The 26482-nt window shown below is 46.4% G+C and overlaps 2 protein-coding genes across 2 annotated transcripts; both read left to right on the forward strand.

Moving 5' to 3' along the window:
• Positions 1 to 1942: 1942 nt before the first annotated feature.
• Positions 1943 to 2644, forward strand: LOC129773639 (uncharacterized). Its single transcript, XM_055777282.1, has one exon. The coding sequence runs from the start codon at positions 1943 to 1945 to the stop codon at positions 2642 to 2644; it is 702 nt and encodes a 233-aa protein (XP_055633257.1).
• Positions 2645 to 4899: 2255 nt separating this feature from the next.
• LOC129773641 (serine-rich adhesin for platelets-like) lies at positions 4900 to 25300 on the forward strand. The gene is made up of 4 exons (XM_055777283.1): positions 4900 to 13318; positions 18260 to 18429; positions 18904 to 19349; positions 25294 to 25300. Exons 1-4 carry the CDS (start codon positions 4900 to 4902, stop codon positions 25298 to 25300), a joined length of 9042 nt encoding a protein of 3013 aa, XP_055633258.1.
• The last annotated feature ends 1182 nt before the right edge of the window (positions 25301 to 26482 follow it).

Raw genomic sequence — 26482 nt, forward strand, 5'->3', positions numbered from 1 at the left:
GTACTGATGGTGGGTCCGGTAGTGCAGGATGACCTGGTCTGCATTACTCTTCGTTTCCGCCTGCCAATGTATGCCATCATCTCCGACATTGAAAAAATGTATCGTCAAATCTGGACGGACGTCGTAGACCGACCTCTTCAAGAAATTCTATGGCAAGATGGACCCGATGAACCGATTCGTGTCTTTCAGCTTAAGACGGTGACATACGGAACATCCTCGGCACCGTATCTAGCAACCAAGTGCCTTCAAGAACTTGCTACGCAAGGCCAGTCTTCCTATCCTGCTGCAGCCAAGGTCCTCGCCAAGGATTTTTACATGGACGATATGATTAGCGGAGTCAACGATGAAGACGAAGGGAAATTGCTATGCACTCAGCTCCGTGAGTTGCTGCAATCTGCCGGATTCCGCCTTCGTAAATGGTCGTCGAATTCCCCAAAAATTCTGGAAAGTATTCCCGTTGAACTTCGTGACGAGCGCACCGTACTCAATCTCGATTCCACCTCATCTGTTAAAACGCTGGGGCTTAAGTGGACCCCTGCTTCCGACGAACTCGGTTTCCATGTACCTACATGGAACGATGATGCTGTCATAACCAAATGTAAAGCACTCTCCGATTCCGCACGTCTCTACGATCCTCTAGGTCTTGTAGGCCCTGTCATCGTACTCGCCAAGTGCTTTATCCAAGAGCTGTGAGAGAACAATAAGACGTGGGACGAACCGTTAGAAGAAGAACTTCAGCAGCGTTGGCTTCAATTCCGGAGTGAACTGGTCGCTGTGGAAAACATCGCTGTTCCGCGGCGAGTCATATCGATTTGCCAACCTATCGTCATCGAATTACACGGCTTCAGCGACGCATCACTACGGGCATATGGAGCCTGTATATATCTGCGTGCGGTATCTCCCAGTGGGGAAATCTCAGTAAATCTCCTCACCTCGAAATCGAAAGTTGCTCCCTTGGGAACCAGCAAGAAGCAGAAGAAAGTCAGCCTTCCACGTCTAGAACTCTCAGGTGCTTTACTATTAAGTCACCTCTTCCGGAAGGTACAGAAAAGCCTGAATTTGGATCTCAAGCAATTTTTCTGGGTTGACTCAACCATTGTGCTACACTGGTTGGCCGCTACTCCGTCACGCTGGAAACCTTTCATAGCTAATAGAGTCTCCGAAATCCAACACTTGACAACACAAGGAATTTGGGGACACGTATCTGGCTTAGAAAAACCCCGCGGACATAATTTCGCGAGGAATGCCCCCCTCTCAACTGGCAGAAACTGATCTCTGGTGGCATGGCCCTTCCTGGCTTCAACAAACTTCCAGGTTCTGGCCGTCGCATATACGTACAACCGACGACGACTTCCGCACCGAGGATCTTGAGTATCGATCTGTAGCTCTTCCAGTCCAGAGTCAACCACTAAACCCAATCATCTGTCTGCGATCGTCGTTCCCAGCCCTAGTACGTCTAGTGGCTCTTCTCCGAAGATTCATCCACAACTGTAAGTGTGCCAACCGGCAGGATCGAAACACCGGATTCATCGAATCATCTGAACTTCATCAAGCCACGAACAATCTCGTCCGTATCGCACAGTCCGAATCGTTCCAGGACGATCTCAAAGCTCTCCGCACCGGTGGGCAAGTCAAGCCAAACTCGAAGCTAAAAGCTTTGAACCCACGTCTCATCGATGGCATCCTGCGCATCGGTGGCCGGCTTCGAAACGCGCCTGTTTCCGAAGACCGGAAGCATCCGATTATTCTCGCCCCTCACCATCCGCTGACAGAACTGATCATGAACTCCTACCAACAGAAGTTGCTACATGCTGGACCGTAGCTGCTGATAGCATGTGTCCGTGAGAAGTTCTGGCCGCTACGAGTACGCAACCTGGCGCGGAAAGTAGTGCATGGATGCTTGAAGTGTTTCCGCTGCAAACCCACGGTAACTGAACAGATCATGGGCGACCTACCGACAGAGCGTGTCACCCCTGCCTTTCCATTCCTGAACACTGGTGTCGATTTGTGTGGTCCGTTTTTCTATCGACACGCTTTACGAAAATCGATCCCTGTCAAGTGCTATGTTGCCATTTTCGTGTGCCTTGCAACTAAAGCGGTACACGTTGAGCTGGTGGGCGACCTCTCAACCAAATCGTTTATCGCCGCCCTCAAGCGTTTTGTAGCCCGGCGTGGCAGGCCCGCAGTGATTGAGTGCGATAACGCTAAAAATTTCCTGGGCACCTCTAGGGCGTTACCGGAGCTCTACGCACAATTCCGCACCCAACAGCATAAGCACGCAGTCACCACTCAATGTTCCGAAGAGGGAATCTTCTTCAAATTCATACCTCCACGCTCGCCCAATTTCTGCGGCCTCTGGGAGGCCGCTGTCAAGTCTTTCAAAAAGCATTTCAAGGCAACAATCGGAACTACTATTTTGCTCAAAGACGATCTGGAGACAGTTCTGGTTCAAATTGAAAGCTGCTTAAACTCCAGACCGCTGACGCAGCTGACTTCTGAACCAGAAGACCTGGAAATACTTACTCCCGGCCACTTCCTGGTTCACCGTCCGCTGGTTTCCATCCCAGAACCATCGTACGAAGCCCTACCCACGAACCGCCTGGATCGATATCAGCACGCGCAAGAACTCGTCCGACGCATCTGAAAGCGTTGGAGCACCGATTACCTCTCCGGACTACACCCCCGCACAAAGTGGACTCGACTGCGACACATGTTTAGGACATGTTTAGAAGATTTATTATGTTAGAAGTCCACAAATTCGATAATTGACCGAGCCACCTAGTAGAATTTGGAATAGGGTTTGTTTGAAAAGTAGACTTTTCAACGGTGGGCGGCTGTGTTGAGAAATAAATTATATCCCAAATGAAGTTGACCCACTCTATTGTGGTACTGGAATAGCTAGCGTTTTATCGTAGCATATTCATCTTGCCTCTCTTATCAACTAACCGAACGATCACACGAATGACCGTAGATAGCCCTTTGTTCAGTAGGTAGAAGTTAGATCGTGGACATCCTATATATACAATATACAGAAGCCAGATCACTCTCAGTTGCAATTAAACAGCTATTCTAAAAGCATTTACTCCAATACAAGTTTTTGTATCGAAGAAAGCCAATAAACAGTGTCTTATCTTACACCGAGACCGGACCATATAGTTTTTTTATCGTACAGTAATAAATCGGGATGCCAAAATATGCGCTAAAAATTAATTTTGGGTGTAGTTAAAATTTTTTTAAATAACGCTTATACCAAGCCATCCTTCACTATGTAAAATGACGATTTTCAAACCTTTTCAGCGTACAAAGAACCGGAAAATTTGAAGAAAAACTCTGTTTTTTCTATAAAAAATAAACGAATTTCGAACCAAAAAAAAAACAAAACATCATCATTTTACTCGCTGCAGCAGCTTTTGGGAGCGGGGACAACTGTGCCAACAAGGATGGACTCGCGGAAACCATTGCTGTTTTGTTTTCATTTGAAAAAAGACAGCGGAAAACCATCGAGTGATGTTAGATGCCTATGAGGAGCGTGCTTCATTGATTTCAACCTATGAATCCTGGTTCGAACGGTTCAAGAGAGGCGATTTCGAAACATGCGAGAAAGAACTGCAATGTTTAACAATAATCTTTGGGAGCCGATATTGGACCAATATCCATGTCAGTCTCAAAAGAAACTTGACAAATGTTTGGAAGTAACTCATTGCTTGTTAATGTGTTGATTTTTCATATAAAATCTTGTGAAACTTATTTTTCTTTATTTATGTGTGAATTTCAGTTTCATATGCATAAATCTGGTAATATGCCCACAAGATGATTTTCTCAGCGACTACGAAGCTGAAGAACGTTGTCATGTTCAATCAAATTTGAAAGAGTGTTGAACTATGAAATATGATGAAATAAATTAGAGGTGAACACTTTATTTCTCCCAGTAATTTTTGTCCTTATATCTTCCCATGCCTCAACCTAGTTAGAAAAGTAATGCGAAAAGCTCAGTGTTTTGTTGCTCTCGCGGATGCGATCGCTTTTTCGAACAATACGAGCCGCATTTGCCTTATTGTAGAACTAAAACATTAAACGCTAGTAATAATGCTAAAAAATGCATATATAAAACGTTTCGTTCCAGAGTTTCTCCAATTTACCAATAATTTTTATCCAAACCTAAAACCAATTATTCTGCCACTGGCGAGGACGTATGAATCATTTTTTCACGCATCTGATTCGATTTAGATTCCTGCAACAATTGTCTGTGCCATTTTCTTCGATTTTAAATCAACAGGTTTATCCAAGAAAACGTGAGCAGTCGAAGTCGAAAATAAGTATGTTCTGAAGGAACGAAAACACATTGCTTAATGGTTGGTTTTTAAATTTCAGTCAACATATCGAAACAGTTACAGCAGGGCCGGACCCATCGCAAGACGTGAGCAATCAGTTTGATTCGTTTAACGGTTCGTCTGCTACCATCTTATGTGGGTCAAAAATTCAATAACCAAAATCACATTGGTTACCATCAACGGAAAAGAGAATGTCTGCAAAATGCACCAAATAAACTGCACGTTTGGTGCGCCTCGCAAAAGAACTTTTCTCCAACAACCTGCGCCAAGAATTGCTCCTAGTGAAAGGAAGAGATGTTAAAAAAATACCAAACCAGTTTTCGAAATACATTCTCCGTTCGATATATTTTTTTTAAATTCATGGACTACCTTAACAGTAAACACGTGGGGAATAATTCTGACGTGAAAGTAAACGAATGTGTGGATTGCTACTTTCACCAAATTGTCCAGTTCTCAAGCAGCACAGCATATTTCAATTATTCTCATTCGCGTCGCTGTGCGAGAAAGAACGCTGTGAATATTTGTCGTGAAACTTGACTGGTACTCTGAGTTTAAACTTAAGAGAAAAATGGTGACAAGAAAATTCATAATAGTGCTAGTGATTTTGCATTGTGGGATAGTGAGTAGTGGAGCAATAAAAGGATTTGGTTACAAGAAACATAGATTGGGCTACTACAAATACGGTCCTGGTGTTCATAATTTGTTCACATATATTCCTAAACCTGGAGGCCCTACGACACCGAGAACAACACAAACTACTACAACAAGAGGTACAACATCGACAACCGGGACAACAACAACGACGATCAGAACCCCAACCCCAACTCCTAGAATATCAACCACACAAGCTGGATCAACTTCTACAACTAGAGCAACAACTACGACAATCGCCACCACATCCACAACCGGAGCAACAACGACGACGCCCGGCATTTCATCCACAATAGAAGCTGCGACGACTTCAACCACAGAAGGAATAACGACATCGACAACGGAAAGTGGGACGACTTCGACTACTGACAGTGGAACAACTTCGACTACAGAAAGTGGAACGACATCGACAACAGGAAGTGGAACGACTCCAACCACAGAAGGAATAACGACATCGACAACGGAAAGTGGGACGATATCGACTACTGACAGTGGTACAACTTCGACTACAGAAAGTGGAACGACATCGACAACAGGAAGTGGTACGATTTCAACCACAGAAGGAATAACGACATCGACAACGGAAAGTGGGACGACTTCAACCACAGAAGGAATAACGACATCGACAACGGAAAGTGGGACGACTTCGACTACTGACAGTGGAACAACTTCGACTACGGAAAGTGGAACGACATCGACAACAGGAAGTGGAACGACTTCAACCACAGAAGGAATAACGACATCGACAACGGAAAGTGGGACGACTTCGACTACTGACAGTGGAACAACTTCGACTACAGAAAGTGGAACGACATCGACAACAGGAAGTGGAACGACTCCAACCACAGAAGGAATAACGACATCGACAACGGAAAGTGGGACGATATCGACTACTGACAGTGGTACAACTTCGACTACAGAAAGTGGAACGACATCGACAACAGGAAGTGGTACGATTTCAACAGAAGGAATAACGACATCGACAACGGAAAGTGGGACGACTTCAACCACAGAAGGAATAACGACATCGACAACGGAAAGTGGGACGACTTCGACTACTGACAGTGGAACAACTTCGACTACGGAAAGTGGAACGACATCGACAACAGGAAGTGGAACGACTTCAACCACAGAAGGAATAACGACATCGACAACGGAAAGTGGGACGACTTCGACTACTGACAGTGGAACAACTTCGACTACAGAAAGTGGAACGACATCGACAACAGGAAGTGGTACGACTTCAACCCCAGAAGGAATAACGACATCGACAACGGAAAGTGGGACGACTTCAACCACAGAAGGAATAACGACATCGACAACGGAAAGTGGGACGACTTCGACTACTGACAGTGGAACAACTTCGACTACAGAAAGTGGAACGACATCGACAACAGGAAGTGGAACGACTTCAACCACAGAAGGAATAACGACATCGACAACGGAAAGTGGGACGACTTCGACTACTGACAGTGGAACAACTTCGACTACGGAAAGTGGAACGACATCGACAACAGGAAGTGGAACGACTTCAACCACAGAAGGAATAACGACATCGACAACGGAAAGTGGGACGACTTCGACTACTGACAGTGGAACAACTTCGACTACAGAAAGTGGAACGACATCGACAACAGGAAGTGGTACGACTTCAACCCCAGAAGGAATAACGACATCGACAACGGAAAGTGGGACGACTTCAACCACAGAAGGAATAACGACATCGACAACGGAAAGTGGGACGACTTCGACTACTGACAGTGGAACAACTTCGACTACGGAAAGTGGAACGACATCGACAACAGGAAGTGGAACGACTTCAACCACAGAAGGAATAACGACATCGACAACGGAAAGTGGGACGACTTCGACTACTGACAGTGGTACAACTTCGACTACAGAAAGTGGAACGACATCGACAACAGGAAGTGGTACGACTTCAACCCCAGAAGGAATAACGACATCGACAACAGGAAGTGGAACGACTTCAACCACAGAAGAAATAACGACATCGACAACGGAAAGTGGGACGACTTCGACTACTGACAGTGGAACAACTTTGACTACAGAAAGTGGAACGACATCGACAACAGGAAGTGGAACGACTCCAACCACAGAAGGAATAACGACATCGACAACGGAAAGTGGGACGACTTCGACTACTGACAGTGGTACAACTTCGACTACAGAAAGTGGAACGACATCGACAACAGGAAGTGGTACGATTTCAACCACAGAAGGAATAACGACATCGACAACGGAAAGTGGGACGACTTCAACCACAGAAGGAATAACGACATCGACAACGGAAAGTGGGACGACTTCGACTACTGACAGTGGAACAACTTCGACTACAGAAAGTGGAACGACATCGACAACAGGAAGTGGAACGACTTCAACCACAGAAGGAATAACGACATCGACAACGGAAAGTGGGACAACTTCGACTACTGACAGTGGAACAACTTCGACTACAGAAAGTGGAACGACATCGACAACAGGAAGTGGTACGACTTCAACCCCAGAAGGAATAACGACATCGACAACGGAAAGTGGGACGACTTCGACTACTGACAGTGGAACAACTTCGACTACGGAAAGTGGAACGACATCGACAACAGGAAGTGGAACGACTTTAACCACAGAAGGAATAACGACATCGACAACGGAAAGTGGGACGACTTCGACTACTGACAGTGGTACAACTTCGACTACAGAAAGTGGAACGACATCGACAACAGGAAGTGGAACGACTTCAACCACAGAAGGAATAACGACATCGACAACGGAAAGTGGGACGACTTCGACTACTGACAGTGGTACAACTTCGACTACAGAAAGTGGAACGACATCGACAACAGGAAGTGGTACGACTTCAACCACAGAAGGAATAACGACATCGACAACGGAAAGTGGGACGACTTCGACTACTGACAGTGGTACAACTTCGACTACAGAAAGTGGAACGACATCGACAACAGGAAGTGGTACGATTTCAACCACAGAAGGAATAACGACATCGACAACGGAAAGTGGGACGACTTCAACCACAGAAGGAATAACGACATCGACAACAGAAAGTGGGACGACTTCGACTACTGACAGTGGAACAACTTCGACTACAGAAAGTGGAACGACATCGACAACAGGAAGTGGAACGACTTCAACCACAGAAGGAATAACGACATCGACAACGGAAAGTGGGACGACTTCGACTACTGACAGTGGTACAACTTCGACTACAGAAAGTGGAACGACATCGACAACAGGAAGTGGTACGACTTCAACCACAGAAGGAATAACGACATCGACAACGGAAAGTGGGACGACTTCAACCACAGAAGGAATAACGACATCGACAACAGAAAGTGGGACGACTTCGACTACTGACAGTGGAACAACTTCGACTACAGAAAGTGGAACGACATCGACAACAGGAAGTGGTACGACTTCAACCCCAGAAGGAATAACGACATCGACAACGGAAAGTGGGACGACTTCGACTACTGACAGTGGAACAACTTCGACTACGGAAAGTGGAACGACATCGACAACAGGAAGTGGAACGACTTTAACCACAGAAGGAATAACGACATCGACAACGGAAAGTGGGACGACTTCGACTACTGACAGTGGTACAACTTCGACTACAGAAAGTGGAACGACATCGACAACAGGAAGTGGAACGACTTCAACCACAGAAGGAATAACGACATCGACAACGGAAAGTGGGACGACTTCGACTACTGACAGTGGTACAACTTCGACTACAGAAAGTGGAACGACATCGACAACAGGAAGTGGTACGACTTCAACCACAGAAGGAATAACGACATCGACAACGGAAAGTGGGACGACTTCAACCACAGAAGGAATAACGACATCGACAACAGAAAGTGGGACGACTTCGACTACTGACAGTGGAACAACTTCGACTACAGAAAGTGGAACGACATCGACAACAGGAAGTGGTACGACTTCAACCCCAGAAGGAATAACGACATCGACAACGGAAAGTGGGACGACTTCGACTACTGACAGTGGAACAACTTCGACTACGGAAAGTGGAACGACATCGACAACAGGAAGTGGAACGACTTTAACCACAGAAGGAATAACGACATCGACAACGGAAAGTGGGACGACTTCGACTACTGACAGTGGTACAACTTCGACTACAGAAAGTGGAACGACATCGACAACAGGAAGTGGAACGACTTCAACCACAGAAGGAATAACGACATCGACAACGGAAAGTGGGACGACTTCGACTACTGACAGTGGTACAACTTCGACTACAGAAAGTGGAACGACATCGACAACAGGAAGTGGTACGACTTCAACCACAGAAGGAATAACGACATCGACAACGGAAAGTGGGACGACTTCAACCACAGAAGGAATAACGACATCGACAACAGAAAGTGGGACGACTTCGACTACTGACAGTGGAACAACTTCGACTACAGAAAGTGGAACGACATCGACAACAGGAAGTGGAACGACTTCAACCACAGAAGGAATAACGACATCGACAACGGAAAGTGGGACGACTTCAACCACAGAAGGAATAACGACATCGACAACAGAAAGTGGGACGACTTCGACTACTGACAGTGGAACAACTTCGACTACAGAAAGTGGAACGACATCGACAACAGGAAGTGGAACGACTTCAACCACAGAAGGAATAACGACATCGACAACGGAAAGTGGGACGACTTCGACTACTGACAGTGGTACAACTTCGACTACAGAAAGTGGAACGACATCGACAACAGGAAGTGGTACGACTTCAACCACAGAAGGAATAACGACATCGACAACGGAAAGTGGGACGACTTCAACCACAGAAGGAATAACGACATCGACAACAGAAAGTGGGACGACTTCGACTACTGACAGTGGAACAACTTCGACTACAGAAAGTGGAACGACATCGACAACAGGAAGTGGTACGACTTCAACCCCAGAAGGAATAACGACATCGACAACGGAAAGTGGGACGACTTCGACTACTGACAGTGGAACAACTTCGACTACGGAAAGTGGAACGACATCGACAACAGGAAGTGGAACGACTTTAACCACAGAAGGAATAACGACATCGACAACGGAAAGTGGGACGACTTCAACCACAGAAGGAATAACGACATCGACAACAGAAAGTGGGACGACTTCGACTACTGACAGTGGAACAACTTCGACTACAGAAAGTGGAACGACATCGACAACGGAAAGTGGGACGACTTCAACCACAGAAGGAATAACGACATCGACAACAGAAAGTGGGACGACTTCGACTACTGACAGTGGAACAACTTCGACTACAGAAAGTGGAACGACATCGACAACAGGAAGTGGAACGACTTCAACCACAGAAGGAATAACGACATCGACAACGGAAAGTGGGACGACTTCGACTACTGACAGTGGTACAACTTCGACTACAGAAAGTGGAACGACATCGACAACAGGAAGTGGTACGACTTCAACCACAGAAGGAATAACGACATCGACAACGGAAAGTGGGACGACTTCAACCACAGAAGGAATAACGACATCGACAACAGAAAGTGGGACGACTTCGACTACTGACAGTGGAACAACTTCGACTACAGAAAGTGGAACGACATCGACAACAGGAAGTGGTACGACTTCAACCCCAGAAGGAATAACGACATCGACAACGGAAAGTGGGACGACTTCGACTACTGACAGTGGTACAACTTCGACTACAGAAAGTGGAACGACATCGACAACAGGAAGTGGAACGACTTCAACCACAGAAGGAATAACGACATCGACAACGGAAAGTGGGACGACTTCGACTACTGACAGTGGTACAACTTCGACTACAGAAAGTGGAACGACATCGACAACAGGAAGTGGTACGACTTCAACCACAGAAGGAATAACGACATCGACAACGGAAAGTGGGACGACTTCAACCACAGAAGGAATAACGACATCGACAACAGAAAGTGGGACGACTTCGACTACTGACAGTGGAACAACTTCGACTACAGAAAGTGGAACGACATCGACAACAGGAAGTGGTACGACTTCAACCCCAGAAGGAATAACGACATCGACAACGGAAAGTGGGACGACTTCGACTACTGACAGTGGAACAACTTCGACTACGGAAAGTGGAACGACATCGACAACAGGAAGTGGAACGACTTTAACCACAGAAGGAATAACGACATCGACAACGGAAAGTGGGACGACTTCGACTACTGACAGTGGTACAACTTCGACTACAGAAAGTGGAACGACATCGACAACAGGAAGTGGAACGACTTCAACCACAGAAGGAATAACGACATCGACAACGGAAAGTGGGACGACTTCGACTACTGACAGTGGTACAACTTCGACTACAGAAAGTGGAACGACATCGACAACAGGAAGTGGTACGACTTCAACCACAGAAGGAATAACGACATCGACAACGGAAAGTGGGACGACTTCAACCACAGAAGGAATAACGACATCGACAACAGAAAGTGGGACGACTTCGACTACTGACAGTGGAACAACTTCGACTACAGAAAGTGGAACGACATCGACAACAGGAAGTGGAACGACTTCAACCACAGAAGGAATAACGACATCGACAACGGAAAGTGGGACGACTTCGACTACTGACAGTGGTACAACTTCGACTACAGAAAGTGGAACGACATCGACAACAGGAAGTGGTACGACTTCAACCCCAGAAGGAATAACGACATCGACAACGGAAAGTGGGACGACTTCGACTACTGACAGTGGAACAACTTCGACTACGGAAAGTGGAACGACATCGACAACAGGAAGTGGAACGACTTCAACCACAGAAGGAATAACGACATCGACAACGGAAAGTGGGACGACTTCGACTACTGACAGTGGTACAACTTCGACTACAGAAAGTGGAACGACATCGACAACAGGAAGTGGTACGACTTCAACCACAGAAGGAATAACGACATCGACAACGGAAAGTGGGACGACTTCGACTACTGACAGTGGAACAACTTCGACTACAGAAAGTGGAATGACATCGACAACAGGAAGTGGAACGACTTCAACCACAGAAGGAATAACGACATCGACAACGGAAAGTGGGACGACTTCGACTACTGACAGTGGTACAACTTCGACTACAGAAAGTGGAACGACATCAACAACAGGAAGTGGTACGACTTCAACCACAGAAGGAATAACGACATCGACAACGGAAAGTGGGACGACTTCGACTACTGACAGTGGTACAACTTCGACTACAGAAAGTGGAACGACATCGACAACAGGAAGTGGTACGATTTCAACCACAGAAGGAATAACGTCATCGACAACGGAAAGTGGGACGACTTCAACCACAGAAGGAATAACGACATCGACAACGGAAAGTGGGACGACTTCGACTACTGACAGTGGTACAACTTCGACTACAGAAAGTGGAACGACATCAACAACAGGAAGTGGTACGACTTCAACCACAGAAGGAATAACGACATCGACAACGGAAAGTGGGACGACTTCGACTACTGACAGTGGAACAACTTCGACTACAGAAAGTGGAACGACATCGACAACAGGAAGTGGTACGATTTCAACCACAGAAGGAATAACGACATCGACAACGGAAAGTGGGACGACTTCAACCACAGAAGGAATAACGACATCGACAACGGAAAGTGGGACGACTTCGACTACTGACAGTGGTACAACTTCGACTACAGAAAGTGGAACGACATCGACAACAGGAAGTGGTACGATTTCAACCACAGAAGGAATAACGTCATCGACAACGGAAAGTGGGACGACTTCAACCACAGAAGGAATAACGACATCGACAACGGAAAGTGGGACGACTTCGACTACTGACAGTGGTACAACTTCGACTACAGAAAGTGGAACGACATCGACAACAGGAAGTGGTACGACTTCAACCACAGAAGGAATAACGACATCGACAACGGAGAGTGGGACGACTTCGACTACTGACAGTGGTACAACTTCGACTACAGAAAGTGGAACGACATCGACAACAGGAAGTGGTTCGACTTCAACCACAGAAGGAATAACGACATCGACAACGGAAAGTGGGACGACTTCGACTACTGACAGTGGAACAACTTCGACTACAGAAAGTGGAACGACATCGACAACAGGAAGTGGTACGACTTCAACCACAGAAGGAATAACGACATCGACAACGGAGAGTGGGACGACTTCGTCTACTGACAGTGGTACAACTTCGACTACAGAAAGTGGAACGACATCGACAACAGGAAGTGGTTCGACTTCAACCACAGAAGGAATAACGACATCGACAACGGAAAGTGGGACGACTTCGACAACTGACAGTGGTACAACTTTGACTACAGAAAGTGGAACGACATCAACAACAGGAAGTGGAACGACTTCAACCACAGAAGGAATAACCTCATCGACAACAGAAGGTGCGACGACTTCTACCACAGAGGGACTAACGACATCAACGACAGAAGGAATAACCTCATCGACAACAGAAGGTGCGACGACATCAACCTCAGAGGGACTAACGACATCAACAACAGAAGGAATAACCTCATCGACAACAGAAGGTGCGACGACTTCAACCACAGAAGGGCTTACGACATCAGCGACAGAAGGAATAACCTCATCGACAACAGAAGGTGCGACGACTTCAACCACAGAGGGACTAACGACATCAACGACAGAAGGAATAACCTCACCGACAACAGAAGGTGCGACGACTTCAACCACAGAGGGACTAACGACATCAACGACAGAAGGAATAACCTCATCGACAACAGAAGGTGCGACGACTTCAACCACAGAGGGACTAACGACATCAACGACAGAAGGAATAACCTCACCGACAACAGAAGGTGCGACGACTTCAACCACAGAGGGACTAACGACATCAACAACAGAAGGAATAACCTCATCGACAACAGAAGGTGCGACGACTTCTACCACAGAGGGACTAACGACATCAACGACAGAAGGAATCACCTCATCGACAACAGAAGGTGCGACGACTTCTACCACAGAGGGACCAACGACATCAACAACAGAAGGAATAACCTCATCGACAACAGAAGGTGCGACGACTTCAACCACAGAGGTATTAACGACATCAACAACAGAAGGAATAACCTCATCGACAACAGAAGGTGCGACGACTTCAACCACAGAGGGACTAACGACATCAACGACAGAAGGAATCACCTCATCGACAACAGAAGGTGCGACGACTTCATCTACAGAGGGACTAACGACATCAACAACAGAAGGAATAACCTCATCGACAACAGAAGGTGCGACGACTTCTACCACAGAGGGACTAACGACATCAACGACAGAAGGAATCACCTCATCGACAACAGAAGGTGCGACGACTTCTACCACAGAGGGACCAACGACATCAACAACAGAAGGAATAACCTCATCGACAACAGAAGGTGCGACGACTTCAACCACAGAGGTATTAACGACATCAACAACAGAAGGAATCACCTCATCGACAACAGAAGGTGCGACGACTTCAACCACAGAGGGACTAACGACATCAACAACAGACGGAATAACCTCATCGACAACAGAAGGTGCGACAACATCAACCACAGAAGGATTAACGACATCAACGACAGAAGGGATAACGTCATCGACAACAGAAGGTGCGACGACTTCTACCACAGAGGGATTAACGACATCAACGACAGAAGGAATAACCTCATCGACAACAGAAGATGCGACGACATCAACCACAGAGGTATTAACGACATCAACAACAGAAGGAATAACCTCATCGACAACAGAAGGTGCGACGACTTCAACCACAGAGGTATTAACGACATCAACAACAGAAGGAATGACCTCATCGACAACAGAAGGTGCGACGACTTCATCTACAGAGGGACTAACGACATCAACAACAGAAGGAATAACCTCACCGACAACAGAAGGTGCGACGACTTCTACCACAGAGGGACTAACGACATCAACGACAGAAGGAATCACCTCATCGACAACAGAAGGTGCGACGACTTCAACCACAGAGGTATTAACGACATCAACAACAGAAGGAATAACCTCATCGACAACAGAAGGTGCGACGACTTCTACCACAGAAGGACTAACGACATCAACGACAGAAGGAATCACCTCATCGACAACAGAAGGTGCGACGACTTCTACCACAGAGGGACTAACGACATCAACGACAGAAGGAATCACCTCATCGACAACAGAAGGTGCGACGACTTCATCTACAGAGGGACTAACGACATCAACAACAGAAGGAATAACCTCATCGACAACAGAAGGTGCGACGACTTCTACCACAGAGGGACTAACGACATCAACGACAGAAGGAATCACCTCATCGACAACAGAAGGTGCGACGACTTCAACCACAGAGGTATTAACGACATCAACAACAGAAGGAATGACCTCATCGACAACAGAAGGTGCGACGACTTCAACCACAGAGGGACTAACGACATCAACAACAGAAGGAATAACCTCATCGACAACAGAAGGTGCGACGACTTCAACCACAGAGGTATTAACGACATCAACAACAGAAGGAATAACCTCATCGACAACAGAAGGAGCGACGACATCAACCACAGAGGGACTAACGACATCAACAACAGACGGAATAACCTCATCGACAACAGAAGGTGCGACAACATCAACCACAGAAGGATTAACGACATCAACGACAGAAGGGATAACGTCATCGACAACAGAAGGTGCGACGACTTCTACCACAGAGGGATTAACGACATCAACGACAGAAGGAATAACCTCATCGACAACAGAAGATGCGACGACATCAACCACAGAGGTATTAACGACATCAACAACAGAAGGAATAACCTCATCGACAACAGAAGGTGCGACGACTTCAACCACAGAGGTATTAACGACATCAACAACAGAAGGAATGACCTCATCGACAACAGAAGGTGCGACGACTTCAACCACAGAGGGACTAACGACATCAACAACAGAAGGAATAACCTCATCGACAACAGAAAGTGCGACGACTTCAACCACAGAAGGACTAACGACATCAACGACAGAAGGAATAACGTCATCGACAACAGAAGGTGCGACGACTTCTACCACAGAGGGATTAACGACACCAACGACAGAAGGAATAACCTCATCGACAACAGAAGGTGCGACGACTTCAACCACAGAGGGACTAACGACATCAACAACAGAAGGAATAACCTCATCGACAACAGAAGGTGCGACGACTTCAACTACAGAGGGACTAACGACATCAACAACAGAAGGAATAACCTCATCGACAACAGAAGGTGCGACGACTTCAACCACAGAGGAACTAACGACATCAACGACAGAAGGAATCACCTCATCGACAACAGAAGGTGCGACGACTTCTACCACAGAGGGACTAACGACATCAACGACAGAAGGAATCACCTCATCGACAACAGAAGGTGCGACGACTTCAACCACAGAGGGACTAACGACATCAACAACAGAAGGAATGACCTCATCGACAACAGAAGGTGCGACGACTTCAACCACAGAGGGACTAACGACATCAACAACAGAAGGAATAACCTCATCGACAACAGAAGGTGCGACGACTTCAACCACAGAGGTATTAACGACATCAACAACAGAAGGAATAACCTCATCGACAACAGAAGGAGCGACGACATCAACCACAGAGGGACTAACGACATCAACAACAGACGGAATAACCTCATCGACAACAGAAGGTGCGACAACATCAACCACAGAAGGATTAACGACATCAACGACAGAAGGGATAACGTCATCGACAACAGAAGGTGCGACGACTTCTACCACAGAGGGATTAACGACATCAACGACAGAAGGAATAACCTCATCGACAACAGAAGATGCGACGACATCAACCACAGAGGTATTAACGACATCAACAACAGAAGGAATAACCTCATCGACAACAGAAGGTGCGACGACTTCAACCACAGAGGTATTAACGACATCAACGACAGAAGGAATCCACTCATCGACAACAGAAGGAGCGACGACTTCTACCACAGAGGGACTAACGACATCAACGACAGAAGGAATCACCTCATCGACAACAGAAGGTGCGACGACTTCATCTACAGAGGGACTAACGACATCAACAACAGAAGGAATAACCTCACCGACAACAGAAGGTGCGACGACTTCTACCACAGAGGGACTAACGACATCAACGACAGAAGGAATCACCTCATCGACAACAGAAGGTGCGACGACTTCAACCACAGAGGTATTAACGACATCAACAACAGAAGGAATAACCTCATCGACAACAGAAGGTGCGACGACTTCTACCACAGAAGGACTAACGACATCAACGACAGAAGGAATCACCTCATCGACAACAGAAGGTGCGACGACTTCTACCACAGAGGGACTAACGACATCAACGACAGAAGGAATCACCTCATCGACAACAGAAGGTGCGACGACTTCATCTACAGAGGGACTAACGACATCAACAACAGAAGGAATAACCTCATCGACAACAGAAGGTGCGACGACTTCTACCACAGAGGGACTAACGACATCAACGACAGAAGGAATCACCTCATCGACAACAGAAGGTGCGACGACTTCAACCACAGAGGTATTAACGACATCAACAACAGAAGGAATAAACTCATCGACAACAGAAGGTGCGACGACTTCTACCACAGAGGGACTAACAACATCAACGACAGAAGGAATAACCTCATCGACAACAGAAGGTGCGACGACTTCAACTACAGAGGGACTAACGACATCAACAACAGAAGGAATAACCTCATCGACAACAGAAGGTGCGACGACTTCAACTACAGAGGGACTAACGACATCAACAACAGAAGGAATAACCTCATCGACAACAGAAGGTGCGACGACTTCAACCACAGAGGGACTAACGACATCAACGACAGAAGGAATCACCTCATCGACAACAGAAGGTGCGACGACTTCAACCACAGAGGTATTAACGACATCAACAACAGAAGGAATGACCTCATCGACAACAGAAGGTGCGACGACTTCAACCACAGAGGGACTAACGACATCAACAACAGAAGGAATAACCTCATCGACAACAGAAGGTGCGACGACTTCAACCACAGAGGTATTAACGACATCAACAACAGAAGGAATAACCTCATCGACAACAGAAGGAGCGACGACATCAACCACAGAGGGACTAACGACATCAACAACAGACGGAATAACCTCATCGACAACAGAAGGTGCGACAACATCAACCACAGAAGGATTAACGACATCAACGACAGAAGGGATAACGTCATCGACAACAGAAGGTGCGACGACTTCTACCACAGAGGGATTAACGACATCAACGACAGAAGGAATAACCTCATCGACAACAGAAGATGCGACGACGTCAACCACAGAGGTATTAACGACATCAACAACAGAAGGAATAACCTCATCGACAACAGAAGGTGCGACGACTTCAACCACAGAGGTATTAACGACATCAACAACAGAAGGAATAACCTCATCGACAACAGAAGATGCGACGACTTCAACCACAGAGGTATTAACGACATCAACAACAGAAGGAATGACCTCATCGACAACAGAAGGTGCGACGACTTCAACCACAGAGGGACTAACGACATCAACAACAGAAGGAATAACCTCATCGACAACAGAAGGTGCAACGACTTCAACCACAGAGGTATTAACGACATCAACAACAGAAGGAATGACCTCATCGACAACAGAAGGTGCGACGACTTCAACCACAGAGGGACTAACGACATCAACAACAGAAGGAATAACCTCATCGACAACAGAAGGTGCGACGACTTCAACCACAGAGGGACTAACGACATCAACAACAGAAGGAATAACCTCATCAACGACAGAAGGAATCACCTCATCGACAACAGAAGGTGCGACGACTTCAACCACAGAGGTATTAACGACATCAACAACAGAAGGAATGACCTCATCGACAACAGAAGGTGCGACGACTTCAACCACAGAGGGACTAACGACATCAACAACAGAAGGAATAACCTCATCGACAACAGAAGGTGCGACGACTTCAACTACAGAGGGACTAACGACATCAACAACAGAAGGAATGACCTCATCGACAACAGAAGGTGCGACGACTTCAACCACAGAGGGACTAACGACATCAACAACAGAAGGAATAACCTCATCGACAACAGAAGGTGCGACAACATCAACCACAGAAGGATTAACGACATCAACGACAGAAGGGATAACGTCATCGACAACAGAAGGTGCGACGACTTCTACCACAGAGGGATTAACGACATCAACAACAGAAGGAATAACCTCATCGACAACAGAAGGTGCGACGACTTCAACCACAGAGGGACTAACGACATCAACAACAGAAGGAATAACCTCATCGACAACAGAAGGTGCGACGACTTCAACCACAGAGGTATTAACGACATCAACAACAGAAGGAATAACCTCATCGACAACAGAAGATGCGACGACTTCAACCACAGAGGTATTAACGACATCAACAACAGAAGGAATGACCTCATCGACAACAGAAGGTGCGACGACTTCAACCACAGAGGGACTAACGACATCAACAACAGAAGGAATAACCTCATCGACAACAGAAGGTGCAACGACTTCAACCACAGAAGGACTAACGACATCAACAACAGAAGGAATAACCTCATCGACAACAGAAGGTGCGACGACTTCAACCACAGAGGGACTAACGACATCAACAACAGAAGGAATAACCTCATCGACAACAGAAGGTGCGACGACATCAACCACAGAAGGACTAACGACATCAACGACAGAAGGAATAACGTCATCGACAACAGAAGGTGCGACGACTTCAACCACAGAGGTATTAACGACATCAACAACAGAAGGAATAACCTCATCGACAACAGAAGGTGCGACGACATCAACCACAGAGGGACTAACGACATCAACAACAGAAGGAATAACCTCATCGACAACAGAAGGTGCGACGACTTCAACCACAGAGGGACTAACGACATCAACAACAGAAGGAATAACCTCATCGACAACAGAAGGTGCGACGACTTCAACTACAGAGGGACTAACGACATCAACAACAGAAGGAATAACCTCATCGACAACAGAAGGTGCGACGACATCAACCACAGAGGTATTAACGACATCAACAACAGAAGGAATAACCTCATCGACAACAGAAGGAGCGACGACATCAACCACAGAGGGACTAACGACATCAACAACAGAAGGAATAACCTCATCGACAACAGAAGGTGCGACGACTTCAACCACAGAGGGACTAACGACATCAACAACAGAAGGAATAACCTCATCGACAACAGAAGGTGCGACGACTTCAACCACAGAGGTATTAACGACAACAACAACAGAAGGAATGACCTCATCGACAACAGAAGGTGCGACGACTTCAACCACAGAGGTATTAACGACATCAACAACAGAAGGAATAACCTCATCGACAACAGAAGGTGCGACGACTTCAACCACAGAGGGACTAACGACATCAACGACAGAAGGAATAACCTCATCGACAACAGAAGGTGCGACGACTTCAACCACAGAGGTATTAACGACATCAACAACAGAAGGAATAACCTCATCGACAACAGAAGGTGCGACGACTTCAACCACAGAGGGACTAACGACATCAACAACAGAAGGAATAACCTCATCGACAACAGAAGGTGCGACGACTTCAACCACAGAAGGACTAACGACATCAACAACAGAAGGAATGACCTCATCGACAACAGAAGGTGCGACGACTTCAACCACAGAGGGACTAACGACATCAACAACAGAAGGAATAACCTCATCGACAACAGAAGGTGCGACGACATCAACCACAGAAGGACTAACGACATCAACGACAGAAGGAATAACGTCATCGACAACAGAAGGTGCGACGACTTCTACCACAGAGGGATTAACGACATCAACGACAGAAGGAATAACCTCATCGACAACAGAAGATGCGACGACATCAACCACAGAGGTATTAACGACATCAACAACAGAAGGAATAACCTCATCGACAACAGAAGATGCGACGACATCAACCACAGAGGTATTAACGACATCAACAACAGAAGGAATAACCTCATCGACAACAGAAGATGCGACGACATCAACCACAGAGGTATTAACGACATCAACAACAGAAGGAATAACCTCATCGACAACAGAAGGTGCGACGACTTCAACCACAGAGGGACTAACGACATCAACAACAGAAGGAATAACCTCATCGACAACAGAAGATGCGACGACATCAACCACAGAGGTATTAACGACATCAACAACAGAAGGAATAACGTCATCGACAACAGAAGATGCGACGTCATCAACCACAGAGGTATTAACGACATCAACAACAGAAGGAATCACCTCATCGACAACAGAAGGTGCGACGACTTCAACCACAGAGGGACTAACGACATCAACAACAGAAGGAATAACCTCATCGACAACAGAAGGTGCGACGACTTCAACCACAGAGGGACTAACGACATTAACAACAGAAGGAATAACCTCATCGACAACAGAAGGAGCGACGACTTCAACCACAGAGGGACTAACGACATCAACAACAGAAGGAATAACCTCATCGACAACAGAAGGTGCGACGACATCAACCACAGAAGGACTAACTACATCAACGACAGAAGGAATAACGTCATCGACAACAGAAGGTGCGACGACTTCTACCACAGAGGGATTAAGGACATCAACGACAGAAGGAATAACCTCATCGACAACAGAAGATGCGACGACATCAACCACAGAGGTATTAACTACATCAACAACAGAAGGAATAACCTCATCGACAACAGAAGGTGCGACGACTTCAACCACAGAGGTATTAACGACATCAACAACAGAAGGAATAACCTCATCGACAACAGAAGGTGCGACGACTTCAACCACAGAGGGACTAACGACATCAACAACAGAAGGAATAACCTCATCGACAACAGAAAGTGCGACGACTTCAACCACAGAGGGACTAACGACATCAACAACAGAAGGAATAACCTCATCGACAACAGAAGGTGCGACGACTTCAACCACAGAGGTATTAACGACATCAACAACAGAAGGAATAACCTCATCGACAACAGAAGGTGCGACGACATCAACCACAGAGGGACTAACGACATCAACAACAGAAGGAATAACCTCATCGACAACAGAAGGTGCGACGACATCAACCACAGAAGGACTAACGACATCAACGACAGAAGGAATAACGTCATCGACAACAGAAGGTGCGACGACTTCAACCACAGAGGGACTAACGACATCAACAACAGAAGGAATAACCTCATCGACAACAGAAGGTGCGACGACTTCAACCACAGAAGGACTAACGACATCAACAACAGAAGGAATGACCTCATCGACAACAGAAGGTGCGACGACTTCAACCACAGAGGGACTAACGACATCAACAACAGAAGGAATAACCTCATCGACAACAGAAGGTGCGACGACATCAACCACAGAAGGACTAACGACATCAACGACAGAAGGAATAACGTCATCGACAACAGAAGGTGCGACGACTTCTACCACAGAGGGATTAACGACATCAACGACAGAAGGAATAACCTCATCGACAACAGAAGATGCGACGACATCAACCACAGAGGTATTAACGACATCAACAACAGAAGGAATAACCTCATCGACAACAGAAGATGCGACGACATCAACCACAGAGGTATTAACGACATCAACAACAGAAGGAATAACCTCATCGACAACAGAAGATGCGACGACATCAACCACAGAGGTATTAACGACATCAACAACAGAAGGAATAACCTCATCGACAACAGAAGGTGCGACGACTTCAACCACAGAGGGACTAACGACATCAACAACAGAAGGAATAACCTCATCGACAACAGAAGATGCGACGACATCAACCACAGAGGTATTAACGACATCAACAACAGAAGGAATAACGTCATCGACAACAGAAGATGCGACGTCATCAACCACAGAGGTATTAACGACATCAACAACAGAAGGAATCACCTCATCGACAACAGAAGGTGCGACGACTTCAACCACAGAGGGACTAACGACATCAACAACAGAAGGAATAACCTCATCGACAACAGAAGGTGCGACGACTTCAACCACAGAGGGACTAACGACATTAACAACAGAAGGAATAACCTCATCGACAACAGAAGGAGCGACGACTTCAACCACAGAGGGACTAACGACATCAACAACAGAAGGAATAACCTCATCGACAACAGAAGGTGCGACGACATCAACCACAGAAGGACTAACTACATCAACGACAGAAGGAATAACGTCATCGACAACAGAAGGTGCGACGACTTCTACCACAGAGGGATTAAGGACATCAACGACAGAAGGAATAACCTCATCGACAACAGAAGATGCGACGACATCAACCACAGAGGTATTAACTACATCAACAACAGAAGGAATAACCTCATCGACAACAGAAGGTGCGACGACTTCAACCACAGAGGTATTAACGACATCAACAACAGAAGGAATAACCTCATCGACAACAGAAGGTGCGACGACTTCAACCACAGAGGGACTAACGACATCAACAACAGAAGGAATAACCTCATCGACAACAGAAAGTGCGACGACTTCAACCACAGAGGGACTAACGACATCAACAACAGAAGGAATAACCTCATCGACAACAGAAGGTGCGACGACTTCAACCACAGAGGTATTAACGACATCAACAACAGAAGGAATAACCTCATCGACAACAGAAGGTGCGACGACATCAACCACAGAGGGACTAACGACATCAACAACAGAAGGAATAACCTCATCGACAACAGAAGGTGCGACGACATCAACCACAGAAGGACTAACGACATCAACGACAGAAGGAATAACGTCATCGACAACAGAAGGTGCGACGACTTCTACCACAGAGGGATTAACGACACCAACGACAGAAGGAATAACCTCATCGACAACAGAAGGTGCGACGACTTCAACCACAGAGGGACTAACGACATCAACAACAGAAGGAATAACCTCATCGACAACAGAAGGTGCGACGACTTCAACCACAGAGGAACTAACGACATCAACGACAGAAGGAATCACCTCATCGACAACAGAAGGTGCGACGACTTCTACCACAGAGGGACTAACGACATCAACGACAGAAGGAATCACCTCATCGACAACAGAAGGTGCGACGACTTCAACCACAGAGGTATTAACGACATCAACAACAGAAGGAATAACCTCATCGACAACAGAAGGTGCGACGACTTCAACCACAGAGGTATTAACGACATCAACAACAGAAGGAATGACCTCATCGACAACAGAAGGTGCGACGACTTCAACCACAGAGGGACTAACGACATCAACAACAGAAGGAATAACCTCATCGACAACAGAAGGTGCGACGACATCAACCACAAAAGGACTAACGACATCAACGACAGAAGGAATAACGTCATCGACAACAGAAGGTGCGACGACTTCAACCACAGAGGTATTAACGACATCAACAACAGAAGGAATAACCTCATCGACAACAGAAGGTGCGATGACTTCAACCACAGAGGTATTAACGACATCAACAACAGAAGGAATAACCTCATCGACAACAGAAGGTGCGACGACTTCAACCACAGAGGGACTAACGACATCAACAACAGAAGGAATAACCTCATCGACAACAGAAGGTGCGACGACATCAACCACAGAGGGACTAACGACATCAACGACAGAAGGAATCACCTCATCGACAACAGAAGGTGCAACGACTTCATCTACAGAGGGACTAACGACATCAACAACAGAAGAAATAACCTCATCGACAACAGAAGGTGCGACGACTTCTACCACAGAGGGACTGACGACATCAACGACAGAAGGAATCACCTCATCGACAACAGAAGGTGCGACGACTTCATCTACAGAGGGACTAACGACATCAACAACAGAAGGAATAACCTCATCGACAACAGAAGGTGCGACGACTTCTACCACAGAGGGACTAACGACATCAACGTCAGCAGGAATCACCTCATCGACAACAGAAGGTGCGACGACTTCTACCACAGAGGGATTAACGACATCAACGACAGAAGGAATAACCTCATCGACAACAGAAGATGCGACGACTTCTACCACAGAGGTATTAACGACATCAACAACAGAAGGAATAACCTCATCGACAACAGAAGATGCGACGACTTCTACCACAGAGGTATTAACGACATCAACAACAGAAGGAATAACCTCATCGACAACAGAAGGTGCGACGACTTCAACCACAGAGGTATTAACGACATCAACAACAGAAGGAATGACTTCATCGACAACAGAAGGTGCGACGACTTCAACCACAGAGGGACTAACCACATCAACAACAGAAGGAATAACCTCATCGACAACAGAAGGTGCGACGACATCAACCACAGAAGGACTAACGACATCAACGACAGAAGGAATAACGTCATCGACAACAGAAGGTGCGACGACTTCAACCACAGAGGGACTAACGACATCAACAACAGAAGGAATAACCTCATCGACAACAGAAGGTGCGACGACTTCAACCACAGAGGTATTAACGACATCAACAACAGAAGGAATAACCTCATCGACAACAGAAGGTGCGACGACTTCAACCACAGAGGTATTAACGACATCAACAACAGAAGGAATAACCTCATCGACAACAGAAGGAGCGACGACTTCAACCACAGAGGGACTAACGACATCAACAACAGAAGGAATAACCTCATCGACAACAGAAGGTGCGACGACTTCAACCACAGAGGGACTAACGACATCAACAACAGAAGGAATAACTTCATCGACAACAGAAGGTGCGACGACTTCAACCACAGAGGGACTAACGACATCAACAACAGAAGGAATAACCTCATCGACAACAGAAGGTGCGACGACTTCAACCACAGAGGGACTAACGACATCAACAACAGAAGGAATAACCTCATCGACAACAGAAGGTGCGACGACTTCAACCACAGAGGGACTAACGACATCAACAACAGAAGGAATAACTTCATCGACAACAGAAGGTGCGACGACTTCAACCACAGAGGGACTAACGACATCAACAACAGAAGGAATAACCTCATCGACAACAGAAGGTGCGACGACTTCAACCACAGAGGTATTAACGACATCAACAACAGAAGGAATAACCTCATCGACAACAGAAGGTGCGACGACTTCAACCACAGAGGTATTAACGACATCAACAACAGAAGGAATAACCTCATCGACAACAGAAGGAGCGACGACTTCAACCACAGAGGGACTAACGACATCAACAACAGAAGGAATAACCTCATCGACAACAGAAGGTGCGACGACTTCAACCACAGAGGTATTAACGAAAACAACAACAGAAGGAATGACCTCAT

This window comes from Toxorhynchites rutilus, chromosome 3 (genome assembly GCF_029784135.1).
Source record: "Toxorhynchites rutilus septentrionalis strain SRP chromosome 3, ASM2978413v1, whole genome shotgun sequence".
Taxonomy (NCBI): domain Eukaryota; kingdom Metazoa; phylum Arthropoda; class Insecta; order Diptera; family Culicidae; genus Toxorhynchites; species Toxorhynchites rutilus.